This window comes from Pelobates fuscus, chromosome 3, assembly GCF_036172605.1.
Source record: "Pelobates fuscus isolate aPelFus1 chromosome 3, aPelFus1.pri, whole genome shotgun sequence".
Classification (NCBI taxonomy): domain Eukaryota; kingdom Metazoa; phylum Chordata; class Amphibia; order Anura; family Pelobatidae; genus Pelobates; species Pelobates fuscus.
Window position 1 is genome coordinate 421,776,628 of NC_086319.1, and position 16,061 is coordinate 421,792,688.

Here is a 16,061-nt window from a genome sequence, read left to right on the forward strand (position 1 = left end):
GAAATCCAGAAAGACAGAGGTTAACAAGTCATATGGGTTAGGGTCCAACTATAATAGAGTGAAAGTAGAGCTCTGTTAATGAAAGGGTTAATGTGTATTGCTTTTATATATAAGGATACCATATCCGCCATGTTTTCTGGGACACCTATCATTTATACACAATCTCAATCATTTTAAGCACACTCACTGACAGACACACAATCTCACTGATTTGACTGACAGACATACTCTAATTTGAGACACTCACTGAGGCAAACAGAACTTGGCAAAGGGCTTCTGGAGGGGCCTGCTAGCCAGCCTTTTGCCCCAGGCTTATGGCCCAGGTGTAAGACCTTGGTTCAGGACTGTGGAAAGGCTTTATTCTTGCCTTTTCACTTGTCTGATTCGGTGTATGGGATCTACCGAACGGATTATGTTTGCTGTGTTCGTGTGCTGACTACCGAACAAAGAGGCCACCTGGAAGTGGAGTGTGTTGTTAACCCTATTGACCTCGTTAACAAGCTCTAACCGCAACATTCTAAACGGTCAGCTGGGTGGCCGCCATTCATATGGATGAACATGAGGTGGCGGCCATCTTGTTCTCGCGAACGCGTATAGTGGTGTTTGGTCGTCGAGTGTATAAAACCCAAATCGGACACTCAAAAGCGCGAACACTGCTGGGACTTCCCTCGGTGGCGTTCGTGTGAGAAAAGCGGAGTTCAGTGGGAACACACTCCCGAATGAGGGACACAGAGCCAGCATACACACAAACATCTCCATTCGTAGTTGTAATGTATTTTGTACTCCTGAAAGAGACGACTGCACAGCCTGATTTCATGGAAGTCTTTTGGGCAGGAGCCTCATGTGCCGTCAGTCAAATTATGAAATTCCAAACCCCTGAACTGATCAGGGTGATGTTTGGATATGTTGGTCCCCCAGTGGGGTTTTCATGTGTTTTGAGGGTACTTTTGGGAGGTTGTTAAAATGTATATTTTCTGTGCCAGGAGATAATTGAGTTTAGTACAGTTCCTGACTCAATTATCTCTCAGGCACAGGGGAGGGATTATTACCATGTGTGACGGACCGCCTGGCACCTCGACCGGGTGCCTCCGCCAATCAATGCTCCTAGTGCTCAACTAGACACAATCAGCACCGTACTGCCGCAGTTTGTTTGGGGTCTCAACGTCCTCCACCCACACTGGACCCAAGACCAGGATCCAGCTTCCAGTGGGTGAACCTCTCCTACTCAAGAGAGTATAGCAGGAACAGCTCATATAAGAGCTAGTGATTATAATCCCAGGGAGTATAATGAGTGTAGCAACCCTGCAAGGGGTTTACTCTAACATATTCCAGGGGCATTCCCCACTGAACCTGAGAGGGGACTATGAAAAAGTACACACTTTAATTACATTGGCTTTTAGGACCAGGACACTCCCACACAAAACAGGGTGAGGCAAAAGTAACCTTGCCACTGGCTTTTGGATGGGCCTGTTTGCCAGCCTCATACCCTGTGACTATGGCCCCTGTGATAAACCTTGGTTAAAACCACTGTTCGTGCCTTTTGTGACTTATATGGCAACACTTCGAACTCCCGAAGCGGCATTCGAACACGTGACGGTGACCATCTTAAGCCGCAAACACAATGAGCGGTGTTTGGTCGTCGAGTGCATGGAACTCAAATTGAACACTCGACGGCACGAACACCGCTAACTATTTACCTTCCACGGATGTTCAGCTATTTGAACGACGTTCGGTAAGAATAAATGTAACGGCACCCCCAGGCATAAAGGGGTTAAACCACCGTTTAGTAGATCTTCCCCTTCCAGAGATACAGGCACAGCTACTGCAGAACACCAAACTCCCAAACTGGATACAAAATAGCACTCCAACTCCCGAACTGGAACCTCACTAATAGCTGCTAGCAGACGAACAGGAAAAACAGAAAATCAGCTTACACTCCTGGCAATCAGTCTCTAACAGCATACAGTAAATCCCCCCCAAAGACGAGACAGAGCTCAGTGTTGAGGGTCAAGCAGTGGTCAGCCAGAGCTGTGGGTTTATTGTTCTTATATACACATTAATACCACCCACAGGGTTTTGGAAAACAACCAATAAACATGTACAATACACTCAGACACTCCCACACAAAATCCTCCCCTCTGCCTGTGATACAATTACCTTACACAATGGGTAATGTAATTAGAACAGGCAGAGAAATACAGTTTTTCCACATTATTCATAACTTTAAAAGTATGCATCACATTCACATAAAACTTACATTTTCAGAATCTGCATATTTCTAAATCATCCAAATTGGTCCATTGGTTCAAAAGAGATCGTAGTCCTTTGTGACCAAATGAAGCATGGCTTTTCTGCCCAAAACCAGTTCCACAGAGTATTCTATCCTGGAGATAATTGGGAAGTAATCCAATTATCTCCAAGGACAGAGGCAAAACTCCATTGAACACATGGCAGCAAAAGACAAAATACATAAAAATACATAAAAATATATAACTGTGCAGCCATTGCATAAAACAGGTACATACCCCCAGATAGCTCAGATCTGAGCACACATTATTACTGAATGGAGCTCTGATCACACACATACAGTTTAAATACAATGGAGTCAAAGTTTTTCCCATAGTCTTTCATTATACAAATGGGCTCCATGGCATAGCTATCTGGGGTATCACCGCTCAAACAGGGCAAGCACCGAATGACCCGGCTTTCGTGTCTTTGCAGGGGAAAATCAAGCTTTTTAACATGGGGTCATAGTCCAGAGGCAACAGGCGGGCAACCAGACTCCTCCAATGCAATGTGGCGAGATTGATCTCCTCACAATAAACTCACGAACAAGAGCCATACACTGACTTTACTCACGAATGGCTACGTTCAGTATTTTGGACTTTATTTTAAATTCCCGAAATAGACCGACCACACAGCCTGATTCTCTGAACTGTTTTGGGCAAGGGACCATGAGTGCAGTCGGTCACAATGTGACTTCATTAGAATTCCTAAACTGATCTGGGTGATTTTTGGATATGTTGGTCACCCAGCCCAGATCAGGGCTATCAGGGGATGTAACATTTATCGGGATATTATGTGTTTTGGGGGTTTTATAATCATATGTGTTTTTTTCTGCCTGGAGATAATTTAGTTAATACAGTATCTGACTCAATTATCTCGCAGGCAGAGGGGAGGGGATGTGTGCTGTGTGTGGGAGTATCGTGCCTTGTAACCTTATTGTTATTGGTCTGTGACGTTGAAAATCATTCTACCATGAGGTCCCTGTGGGCGTACCCGTTGCATGGGGATTGTCATATAAGGCCAACTGTGGCACCATTAAAATCAGTTCCTCTTCACCCTCAACATAGAGTCTCGTCTCATGTGTGCAGATTTTGCATAGGAATCATATAAAAAATTCCTGGAATAGCGGTGATCTGTTTGGGATTTTCTTAGCTGTAGAATGTTCTTGAAAGAAAACATGTAGATTGCAATGAGAAAGGGCATCGACTGCTGTGTTGTGCTTGCCCGGTATGTGGATCAGGTGGAAATGTTGTGTTGCTGCTAACCATGTGAGCCTCCTAACTAGACTATTGTCAGGGAAGAGGACCTGCCTTTGTTAATGATATTGCACTCTGCTGTGTTATCAGTGAGGCATTTTATGGTCTTTCCTTTCCACCGGTGGCCCCACACTAGAGCTGCCACTATTGGGTATATTTAGAACAGGGCAGAAGTACTGTTAAATGATGGCAGAGTTGTTTCTATAGGCCATTTCTCTCTGAACAATTTGTCGCCAAAAATGGCTGCAAACCCTGAATGTGCTGTTGCGGTTAGAACGAGAGAGGGCATCAGTTGCTGTGTTATGGTTCCGCAGTACGTATTCATGATAAAAGTGATAGTGTTGTGTCCCTGCTGACCATGTGAGTCTCCTGACAAGACTCCTGATTGTTAGTGAGGAGGTGGTCGAGTTAATGTCTCTAGGGAGAACAAGTGGGGTACTTCTATACCCGTATAGCAGCTCACGTGAGTGAAGTCGATTCCCTATAGACTGAAAACGTAGAGAAAGAATGTAAGTGAGCGTGAAAACATGAATTGATAAAAATGGTAGAATGTCTACGTAGGGTAGACCATGCGTGGGTCGCGTATAAAGAGTCACGCCTCTTGACGTCCCGAGACTAAAGGGTTTTGCGTACCTGATTGGTGTGATAGTGTAGAGTGATATTGGACTTTATGACAGTGAACTATGGGTGACCTCCTAAGGTCTTGATTGAAACACTTTATCAAAGCAGGAGGGAGTACCTTGTCTATTGTAAAAGTGTAGTCTGTGTAGTGACAACGCAAATACGTTTGCGACACAATTTGGGGTTAATAAAAGTAGCTGACTGGGGTAATCCTGTTGTAAAAAGGCAGATTTAGATTAAATTACTAGAATGAATCCGGTGTCATGTATATATTTAACACACAAGATAAAACCCAATACTGCTTGTCATATTTAAAATTATAATAATGATAAACTTTATATTGTATGTGAAATGTAAACCTGTAATAAGACTGTATTGTTGGCAGGTAATTGCCTTATACATAGGCCCGTGTTGGCCTAATATGAATTTAGATAGCACGGAGGCGGATAAGGGAGTAGTGATGTTAGAGAAGACAGAAATTTAAGGTAATAAAAGCGAAGTTAAATGAGAAGCTAAGATGAGAGTGTTTACTTGGAACGTAAAGTGTGCTGATAATTCTGGCAGTGTTGTAAACCTGCTACGAATGTATTGGAAGTAACCAACACCAACAACCCTTATGTAACAAATAACTAAAACAACAGTTAATCTGCCCATGACAACATACTGTGTATGCCAGAAATAGCAATGTGACAGGATGGGATTTGAGAGAGTATTGGTGTGAATGTTTGACCTTATTCAGTTTAACTTTATACCAAACTTACATACTTTACTATATGACTATACCAAAAGATAATCAAAGTGTATTTCATTTATTTCTTTAAAACAATGTAACCTTAAAGGACCACTATAGTGCCAGGAAAACAAACTTGTATTCCTGCACTATAGTGTTAATAGGTGCCCCCCTCCCGCCGGGCTCTAGGGGGAGGAAGGGATTAAAGACTTGCCTTTCTCCAGCTCCGGGCTCCGTCGGCGCTGGGGACTCTCATCCCTCTTCCGCCGAATGCACATGCGCGGCAAGAGCCGCGCGCGCATTCGGTTATTCTATAGGAAAGCATTCTCAATGCTTTCCTATGGACGCTGGCATCTTCTCACTGTAAAAAGCACAGTGAGAAGCGTGGAAGCGCCTTTAGTGGCTGGATTAACCCTAATTTCTCTGAAACTCTATGTTTACAGCTGCAGGGTTAACCCTAGATGGACCTGGCACCCAGACCACTTCATTGAGCTGATGTGGTCTGGGTGCCTGTAGTAGTCCTTTAACCCCTTAAGGACACATGACATGTGTGACATGTCATGATTCCCTTTTATTCCAGAAGTTTGGTCCTTAAGGGGTTAACAGAATCCTTAAATTCCCCCCCCCCCCCCGCCGTATTGCATCCATTGTTTGCCAGTAAAACAATAATAATTACCACTGCATTAAATCCTCAGTTATGATTTACATGTAGTTAGCTTTTTTGGACAGTAGATGGCGGTGTTGGTGTATATTTGTATTGAGTAGTACCTCTGTTTTAGTCGAATGGAAGCTTGTATTTGTACCGAGGAGGAAAGTGTGTGTCAGGTAACTGAGGTAAGGTTCGAATTTCCACTTTCGTGCCTAATGAGCGTTCATGCCTATTGGTACGTTTAGAGTTAGTTTATGTGTTAGCATGTAATAGCGTTCGTGTGTATGCGTCCCCCGTTCGGTAGTTTAACCGCGTTCGTGTATTCACTGTTGCCGGGGGCCTGCTAGCCGACCCGGAAGTTGGTACGAGTGGCCCTGAAGTTCGGCGAGGCTTGGGGCTAACGTGTTCCTGTAGTTGCTTGGTGAAGCATGGTGAGAGGGCCTGTTGGGCCGCCTGGACGGTATCCTAGCTGTCACTAGGCCTGGAGGAGCCACGTGGGAATTTTTTACTGGAGAAACCAGAACCAGACGTGCACCAGTCAACGTCAGCCCAATATGGAGGTAGGTTTGAGTTTATAAAGGCCTGATCATCCCCTCCCGCAATGCCTTCCCATATATATATATATATATAATATATATATATATTCACACAGAAAACACTAAGTAATTAATTTTACTTTTTAAAAACTAACGGAATCTTACAAAGTTCTATTGTAAGGAAGGGTGAAATTAAGGCTACAGATGTCAAATTCTAATTTTATGACAGCAAAGCCAGACTGGAAAAACCCAAAGAAAATGCTTTGAAGTGACATGTCTTTGACGAATAGGTAACCATAAAAGATAACCAAGTTTACGTCAAACGCCTCACGAAATTCAGTAAACCCATTATACAAAGAAGGTAAATGGACCCCGTGACAAGAATTATCTGTAATGTAATTGCGCCATCTACTGACCAAAATCAAGATGATAGTCTGTAGGGAAGACATGCCCACAGTTCTCTATTGGTCCTATCAACTAGTAACGTATAGAGAACTTCTCCTTTAAAAATTAAGGACAAAGGAAAGAGGGGTACTCTCAAACACTAAGAGACTCAAAACTCAGACTCTCAAACACTGAGACTCTTACACTCAGACTCTCAAAACTCAGACTCAGACTCACTCATACTCTTTAGACACATTCTCTTTGAGAATCTAAGATCTGACATCTGAAGCCAAAGCTGGACACGGCTAATTCTTTGTATCTTTTCCAACTAACACAACTTCAGAACTTTGAAAACTTTTCTATTTTCATACAATTCTCTATAAATCATACTTGCATCCAAAATTCCTAGGATACATCTCCAAGCCTGAGATAGAAATTCAACAACATAACTGGTAATTATGCTGGTTTATTTAGTTTTATTAAATTAATTGATTTTACTAAAAGGCAGAATATACTTGGATAAAAGCTGGTGATTACAAACATTAAGGAGTCATGATTCATTAATACTATATAAAATTCAGAATTCCATTCCTGCAGGTGGACCAATGAACTCTATATTACTTTAACTTTAAAAATAGAATACCAGGCAATTGTGCAGCTTACGTAATTTAGAAATAGTGAATCTTAATTAGGAAAGTTAAAATTCGGCAAACGTAAAATCTGATTAGAATTCTACTTATTGGATGGACATAGGAATGGTCAAATGATCTAGTATGAGAAATATTGTATTTGTCATTGCAATAATAGGATATCTTGCCTATGAGGATTGTAGCTAGCAGTGTATGAGTTAATTCAGTGTGATTTGACTGTCAGCCAAAGTTTTTATTGCTTTACCCTATGCTGCTGTGTTCTGTGTTAAATTGACTTCAAAGTAAAGTGTCCTGTCGTAAATCTTGTTGAAAACTGCATACATGTTGATATAACTGTTGCTGCTTAGCGGTCTGTAATTGTGTTAAACCACTGCCATATTGTATACTTATATTATACCTAAATATTCACTGATATTATCATGCATGTTACAAATTATTATTATTATTTTTTGTCACAATAAATTTTTATAACTAATTTGTGATTAATGTGTGAGATAAAATTATAGAAACATAGAAACCTAGAATGTGACGGCACATAAGAACCATTCTGCCCATCTAGTTTGCCCAATTTTCTAAATACTTTCATTAGTCCCTGGCCTTATCTTATAGTTAGGATAGCCTTATGCCTATCCCACGCATGCTTAAACTCCATTACTGTGTTAACCTCTACCACTTCAGCTGGAAGCCTATTCCATGCATCCACTACCCTCTCAGTAAAGTAATTCTTCCTGATATTATTTTTAAACCTTTGCCTAATTTAAGACTATGTCCCCTTAAAATCCATGTGTTTTTAGATGTTCAACAATCCTATCCTTTAACATGGTTTCCATCACTTTCCCCACTACTGAAGTAAGGCTTACTGGCCTATAGTTGCCCGACTCCTCCCTATTACCTTTCTTGTGAATGGGCACAACATTCGCTAACTTCCAATCTTCTGGGAATACTCCTGTTAACAATGATTGGTTAAATAAATCTGTTAATGGTTTTGCTAGTACACGACTAATCTCTTTTAATAACTTTGGGTGTATTCCATCAGGTCCCATTGACTTATTTGTCTTTACTTTTGACAGTTAAATAGTACCTCTTCCTCTGTAAACTCATTTTCATCTGTAAATACTGAACAAAAATATTCATTGAGGCAGTCAGCTAGACCTTTATCCTCTTCTACATACTTTCCTTCTTTTGTTTTTAATCTAACTAATCCTTGTTTTACTTTCCTTTTCTCATTTATGTATCTAAAAATGTTTTGTCCCCCTTTTTTACTGACTGTGCTATTTTCTCTTCTGTGTGTGATTTGGAAGCTCTTATAACTTGCTTAGCCCCTTTCTGCCTAATCTTATAGATCATTCTGTCTTCCTCACTCTGGTTTTTTTTATAATTACTAAATACTAACTTTTTGTATTTTCACTATTTTGTATTTTCTGCTGAGTACCACAGTGGTTTCTTGAATGTTTTGCTTTTACGGACAAGCCTAATGCAATTTTCTGTTGCCTTCAGCAGTGCAACTTTTAAATAATCCCATTTCTCTTGGACTCCATTTAAATTGTTCCAGTCTGATAATGACTCCTTTACAAATATTCTAATTTTAGAAAAGTCTGTTATTTTAAAGTCTAAAACTTTTGTTTTTGTGTGGTGTGACTCAGTCACTGTTCTTATATTAAACCACACTGACTGATGATCACTGGATCCTAAACTTTCACCTACAGTAATATCTGATACCAAATCTCCATTTGTTAACACTAAATCTAGTATGGCCTCTGTGACGAAGTGCCCTTCGCCACTTGGTCCTGGAGAGGCCTGCTTGCCAGCCTCCTCCCCTGTGACTATGACTCTTTGATGTATTTGACTTTAAAGCCCCTATTATACCTTCAGACAGACTGTTTATGTAGGTTCCTTTATTTCTCTTTAAGTTTTAGTCACCCTGTACCCATTATAGGTGCAGGGTGTGTGTAATGTAATTGTTTATAGTGTATGTGTGTACTGTAAAATGTATTGCCTGCTCTCCTGTACTGCTGAGGTTTGCTACCAACTAGGTGGATTTGGCTATGGAGCTTGTCTAGTGCCCTCTGTTGGTAGCAACAGCAAAATGCACTACCTGAATAGCACGACTGGTTCATTTGCATATTCGGGTAGATTTGCATATTGCTAATTCTGCAGGCACGTGAGATATTTTCTGTTAAATCTTGTCTCCCCCACACCTTTAAAAATATGCCATTGTGGGGCGGAGCCTGACCTGCAAGACGAACGGTTGTGTGTCTGCAGGGCTCCCGCTCATCTCGGCAGATTTCCCGACTCAAATCAAATCACACAGCTTGAACACACACCAAACTGCTCTACCTAAAACGGGGGAGAGCTGGTGTACCTCCTCATACTCGATTTGAGCGATTCCGACTTTGGGAGCCTGAGAACGGCGGAGATGGGGAGAGGCGGCCGCTCTTCTCGTCCCGACGACAGCAGCACAAACACAGCGACAGTATACCTCTCCCCCCCCCCCCAGGGACTGGTGGGGGTTATCCCGGTCCACTCCAGGGAGGCAACTCTGCTCCACAAGCAACATGAACAGGCAACAAATGGGTGTCATCCAGCCGGAGAGAAGCCAAAAATGGCGGACGCCACGTGCTCTCACACAAGCTGGGACTTCGAAGCTAAACTGAATAACCTGTTCACAGCCTTCTGGGAAAAACTGGAATCCAGGCAACAACAGGCTCAGGCACAAGATAAGAATGAACACCTACCTTACCAGGCACCTCCGCGATCCACTGGCAGACCCAAGCTACCCAAGGTGAAGAGGGCCCGAAAATGGCGGACCACACGACCCCGCTCACGACGCTCCTACGCTGCTCATCGAAACATAACCAAGCATCCCAGCATGAAAACGGCAGTAACCGCAGCGACTAACCTGCCACAACCAGACCGGGCCGGCCCTAGAATCCTGCCTCGCAACTTACACATGTATGCGGGCCGCTACCCAGGAAGGCACCATGGTTCCGTAGCGGGAATCTTGGGGCAGGGATGCAGAGTACCCCAGCATGGCATCGGATGACCCCAGGACTGAGTACAGGTACCACGGTACCCCAGCAGTGCACCCTCGGTGCCCACACCTTGCGCCCAGATAAACCTAAGTTTAACCCACCGTAATACCATGTTCCCTTCCTCTATTTTCACAGCGGGACTCAAAACCTGATATACCTGGGGAGCTCCCGGGAGAAACCTTTATAAATCACAGTGCCTATAGCTTTTATGTTTATGCCGCATTATTGATTTTTCACAGCAGTGTTAATGTAATGACCATATGGGCTAGTCCCAAGTAAAATAAAGTTTTAGACAGTTCTTCTCGATCCCTCAAAACGTAGCTTTGTCTCGTTATTGGAGGATGCTGCTATAATCACACTGGGGATTGCTATGCTCTGCATACTCCCCTGAGCTTAAATCACTTAGCTCTTGTTCCTGATACGCTCTCCTGGAGGAGAGGTCTTCCCCACACATTCCTGGAGGACAGAAGCTGATTCCAGTGTGGACCGAAGACGGCGCGGCTCCAGTTAAGCTACGGCAGTTGTGTCCGGTGTCCGGTGCGGTGCTTGCGGTCCTCGGCGCAAGCTAGGAAGCGTCCATTAACGGAAGGTGTCCGTTACATCCTCTTTACGAGTTGGCTCCTCAACAACTTGTTTTAGAGACAATCCTAGTAGGGAGTTTAGAATATGTGTGCTCCTGGCACAAGCAGCTATTTTGGTTTTCCAAGTCACATCAGGAAGATTAAAGTCACCCATGATGATAACTTCCCCCTTCATTGTCATTTCCTCAACTAGTAGATTATCTAACTCTTCTATTTGTCCTGGGGGCCTATAAAATCACACCTACACGAGTTACTGTGTGATTACCAAATTCTAACGTAACCCAAACGGACTCTATGTTCGCCTCACTAACTTTTATGCTATCTTCCACATATAGCGCTAAACCTCCTCCCCCCTCCCCCCCACCAACCTGCCGTATATTGGCAAAAACACTAAAAACTTCCTTAACCTCTGAAACCTCATTGCAAGCCAAGTCATTTGTCCCTAGATGGACAAGTACATCCAATTCCCCTTCCTGCTTTGCTCGCTTAACAATATTACAAATACGTCTCCTGTCTCTGTGAGCAGTAGCTCCGGGAAGACATCTCACAAGACCACCATTGTCCAAATGCTTTCTATTAGGCCTCACCATAGTCTTCAAGCCTGTCTCCACAACACCACTCCCCTCAGTGCCTGAGCCTGTCTCCACAACACCACTCCCCTCAGTGCCTGAGCCTGTCTCCACAACACCACTCCCCTCAGTGCCTGAGCCTGTCTCCACAACACCACTCCCCTCAGTGCCTGAGCCTGTCTCCACAACACCACTCCCCTCAGTGCCTGAGCCTGTCTCCACAACACCACTCCCCTCAGTGCCTGAGCCTGTCTCCACAACACCACTCCCCTCAGTGCCTGAGCCTGTCTCCACAACACCACTCCCCTCAGTGCCTGAGCCTGTCTCCACAACACCACTCCCCTCAGTGCCTGAGCCTGTCTCCACAACACCACTCCCCTCAGTGCCTGAGCCTGTCTCCACAACACCACTCCCCTCAGTGCCTGAGCCTGTCTCCACAACACCACCACACTTGGTGACTGAGAATGTCTACATAACACCATTACACTCTGAAAGTGCTGAAAATGAATTATGTGGAGCAACAGACTGTGCAATATGCCTTTTATCCACAACTCCAAGTCTACCAGATCCTACAGTAATCCATCTGCCATTCCTAGTACGTCTCTGCGGCAGTTCCAGCCTGAGTTTTCTAATGAAACTTACTCTAGGATCTATGAGAATTAAAACAGTGGGTAATTCTCAGCTTTAAAATCATTAATCAGGGAAACAGTGCCAAGATATAAATTTTATATAATAAAATTTATTAAATTAAATTGATAATTTTTATGATTATTTTTAATATTTATCACCCCATAAATATCCTCACAGTGGATCCTCCTCACACAGTGAATGAGAATGGTGTGACAAAGTGCCCTTCGCCACTTTGTCCTGGAGAGGCCTGCTTGCCTGCCTCCTCCCCTGCGACTATGGCCCCTGGGAGATTGTACCCTCTTAAACCAGCATTTGGGCTTATGGACTTTTATTGGACTGTGTATGGCCCTTTAAGAACCGTCTGTGGGTTTGTGACATTGTGACTTTGGTGAACAATGCCCCTTTAAGACTATGGCCCCTGGAAGATATTGCCTGTTAAAGACTATTTTAGCAGATTGGAATTTAAAAGACTCTTGCTGCCCCTATAAATTGTATTGGAGCAGTTCTGCAGCTTTAAATTGGCATTTTGGATGCAGCCAAAGTGGCTGCCATTCGACAAACGAACACGTGATGGCGGCCATCTTTGTATATTCGAACGAGGTCAGCGCTATGTGTAGCCAAGTCCATGGAACTGAAGTCGGCTACACATTTCAACGAACACCGCTGACCCTTACCTTCTCCTACACTTCGTTTTCAGCTGCAGAGACTAAGTCCCGTTCGGCAGTTTGAACTCATTGCTATACTAAGCTAAATGCATGAACGGCCCTGTTCGTGGATTCGAATGGGACTTAGTAATTTTTCTGTGTAAAATAGACCGACTGCACAGCCCAAATCTATGGAACCGTTTTGGGCAGGAAAATGTGCTTGCGGTCGGTCATGAAGGACTCCCACCTAACTTTATCTACTGGATGGATTTGTCTGGATGGATTTTTGAGAATGTTTATGCTTAAAGTGTGCTGATTCTGAATATGTAATTTTTATGAAGATTGGACGTATATTTTTAAAGTTATAGTACATGTATAAAAACTGTATTTTTCCTGCTTGTGATAATTATGTTAACCCATTGTGTACCATAATTATATCACAGGCAGAGTGGAGGATTTTGTGTAGAATTGCTGGGAGTGTTTTCTGTAATGTACGTGTGTTATTGGTTGTTCTGTAAAACCCTGTGGGTGGTCCTATGTAGGGAAAACCTGCATAAAAGAAGGCCCTTTGGTGCCAAGTAAAACAGATCCTGTTTGACCCTCAATACGTAGCCTTGTCTCGTTATTTGAGGGAGCTGCTATATCACACTGGGGATTGCTATGCTCTGCATACTTCCCTGAGCTTGAATCACTCAGGTCTTTTAAGAGCTTGTTCCGGATACGCTCTCCTGGAGGAAAGGTTTTCCCCACACGGTCCTGGAGGACAGAAGCTGATCCAGGGTGGACGGAAGACGTCGAGGCTCCAGTTAAGCTACGGCGGTTGTGGAGTATGCAGTGGTTGTGGTGTCCAGTGCGGTGCTTGTGGTCCTCGGAGCAAGATAGGAAGCGTCCATTAACGGAAGGTTCCGTTACAAATGGCAAGGAAATTAAACTGAGTTTTGTAGAACAAAACTGAGCGATTTAAGTAATATTTGAGTTAGTGACAACGTTATCACACAGGAGATAAATATAACACAATATTAGTTTGGGAGAGAATGGTGTAATTTATAGTGTGGGGTAAGTGGATTCTCTCCACAGCTCTGGTAATGCAGGTGTTAGTAGGTGATGCTCTGCAGGTGTCTGGTAATGTTTGGGTTAATAGGGAGATACTCTGCAGGTGTCTGGCAATGTTGGGGTTAATAGGGGATATTCTGCAGATATCTGGTAATGTAGGGGGTTAATCGGGAGATACTCTTCAGGTGTCTGGTAATGGAGGGGTTAGTAGGTGATACTCTGCAGGTGTCTGGTAATGGAGGGGTTAGTAGGTGATACTCTGCATGTGTCTGGTAGTGTAGGGGTTAGTAGGTGATACTCTGCAGGTGTCTGGTAGTGCAGAGTTAGTAGGTGATACTCGGTGACGGTATGAAGTACTGTGGTAGTGCAGGGGGTACTCACATGTCCGTATACAGCTATATCTTCGTCTGTGTCTGGATATATTAAGACTCCCAGGGCTCCTGCAGACTGTGCATTATACACCTGGAGACAAACATATTGTGTAAAAAACCCATCGATAATCAATTCAATACTCTTATGGCTCCAGGTTGAATCCTGTAAAAGGATTCAAAATAAGTAAAACCAGTGCTGACATGTCACAAAGTCTCACCTTTTCCGCAAAGCTGATAAATCCGGTCCGTACGATGACCAGCTGGCCAGTCGTATTTACACTCTGGGACGTCAGATGTGCAAAATCCTTGTCACGGCCATAATTTGCATACACCAAGCCTGACTGGGGACAGAGAGAGACAGATATTGTCAAGGACATGTGTCCTGATTATGGTATTCTAGCCCTCCCCTCACTCCGTATCAGTCCCCTATACATGCTAGATTCTCAACTATTCAGTTTTAACTATATAGAGTCTAAAATCATTGTGTTCTATTATATAAAGTCTATAATCATTTGGTTCTGTTACATAAAGTCACTATGCGTTGGATTCTGTTATATAAAGTCAGTATGTGTTGGGTTCTCATTATTTACAGTCAGTATGTGTTGGGTTCTCAGTATATAAAGTCAGTATGCTTTAGGCTCTGTTTATATAGAGTCAGTATGCGTTGGATTCTGTTATATAAAGCCAGTATGCATTGGTTTCTATTATAAAAAGTCAATATGTGTTGGGTTCTCATTATATAAAGTCAGTATGCGTTGGGTTCTCATTAAATAAAGTCACTATGCGTTGGGTTCTCATTACATAACGTTTGCATGTGTTGGGTTCTGTTATATAAAGTCAGAATGCATGGGGTTCTCATTATAGAACGTCGGCACGTGATGGATTCTGTTATATAAAGTCAGCATGCATTGGGTTCTCATCATGTAAAGTCAGTATTCGTTGGATTCTGTTATATAAAGCCTCTTGCCCCAGGACTATGGCCCATGTATTAGACCTTGGTTCTGGACTGTGGAAAGGCTTTGTTCGTGCCTTTAGACTTATATGGTTTGGGATATGGGGCTTACTGGATTGTACTTATTCTGTTCGGTTACTGTTGGACCACTCGTAAGTGGAGTGTGCAGCTCATTACCCCTATTAACACCTCTAAAACGCAACTTAATGGGTGATCGGCTGGGTGGTCGTCGTTTGTATGTGCAAACACATGGCGGCGGCCATCTTTAGCTGCGACCACATATAGCGGTGTTTGGTCATCGAGTGCATGGAACTATAATCGGACACTGACTGCGCGAACACTGCTGGGACTTCCATCTCTACATATGTTCTGGCTTTGTAGGAGAAGAGCGACGTTCGGTGGGAGCTCCCGAATGAGCGACATAGACTGAGCGTACCCACGAACCGCTACATTAGGTACTTTGACTGTACTGTGAACTCCTGAAAGAGACCGACCGTACAGCCTGATTTCATGGAACTCTCAAATTATGACCTCCATGGAAATCCCGAACCCCTGAACCGATCTGGGAAACTTTTGATCGGGGCTATGACGGGATGTTGTATCTACTTTGCTGATTGCTATATCACTATACTCCCCTGCGTTAAAATCACTTGCTCTTGTACGAGCACCCTGCTCTACTCTCTGGACAAGGAAAGGTATACCCACTGGAAAATGGGTGGGTGGAGGACAGCGAGACCCCAACCAAGCTGTAATGCTGGAAGTGGGGACTACGGTGGTTATGGTGTCCGGTGCTTATGGTACTCAAGGATTACTAAGCAGCATCAATTGGCGGAGGCACCCAGTCGGGGTGCCAGGCGGTCCGCCACATTCTCATTATGTAAAGTCAATATGCATTGGATTCTTATTATATTAAATCTGTATACTGTTATTTATGCCTTGGATTCTGTTACAGTATATAAAGTCAGTATGCGTTGGGTTCTGTTATATAAAGTCAATATGCGTTGGGTTCTCATTATATAAAGTCAGTCAGTGTTGGATTCTGTTATATGAAGTCAGTATGCGTTGGGTTTTATTATAAAACATTAGTAAAGTTAATACATCTTTATATCTTCTTTTG

At 43.2% G+C, this 16,061-nt stretch overlaps 1 protein-coding gene across 4 annotated transcripts in view; it reads right to left on the reverse strand.

Moving 5' to 3' along the window:
- The window catches only part of TFR2 (transferrin receptor 2), a 95,673-nt gene that overhangs the window by 39,298 nt on the left and 40,314 nt on the right, over nt 1-16,061 (reverse strand). For all 4 annotated transcript variants that reach the window (XM_063449795.1, XM_063449796.1, XM_063449794.1 and 1 more), the window contains exons 7-8: nt 14,211-14,333; nt 14,003-14,083 (exon numbers count right to left, since the gene is read on the reverse strand). In XM_063449795.1, the coding sequence (XP_063305865.1) occupies nt 14,003-14,083; nt 14,211-14,333 (204 nt within the window). The remainder of the gene's footprint in view (nt 1-14,002; nt 14,084-14,210; nt 14,334-16,061) is intronic.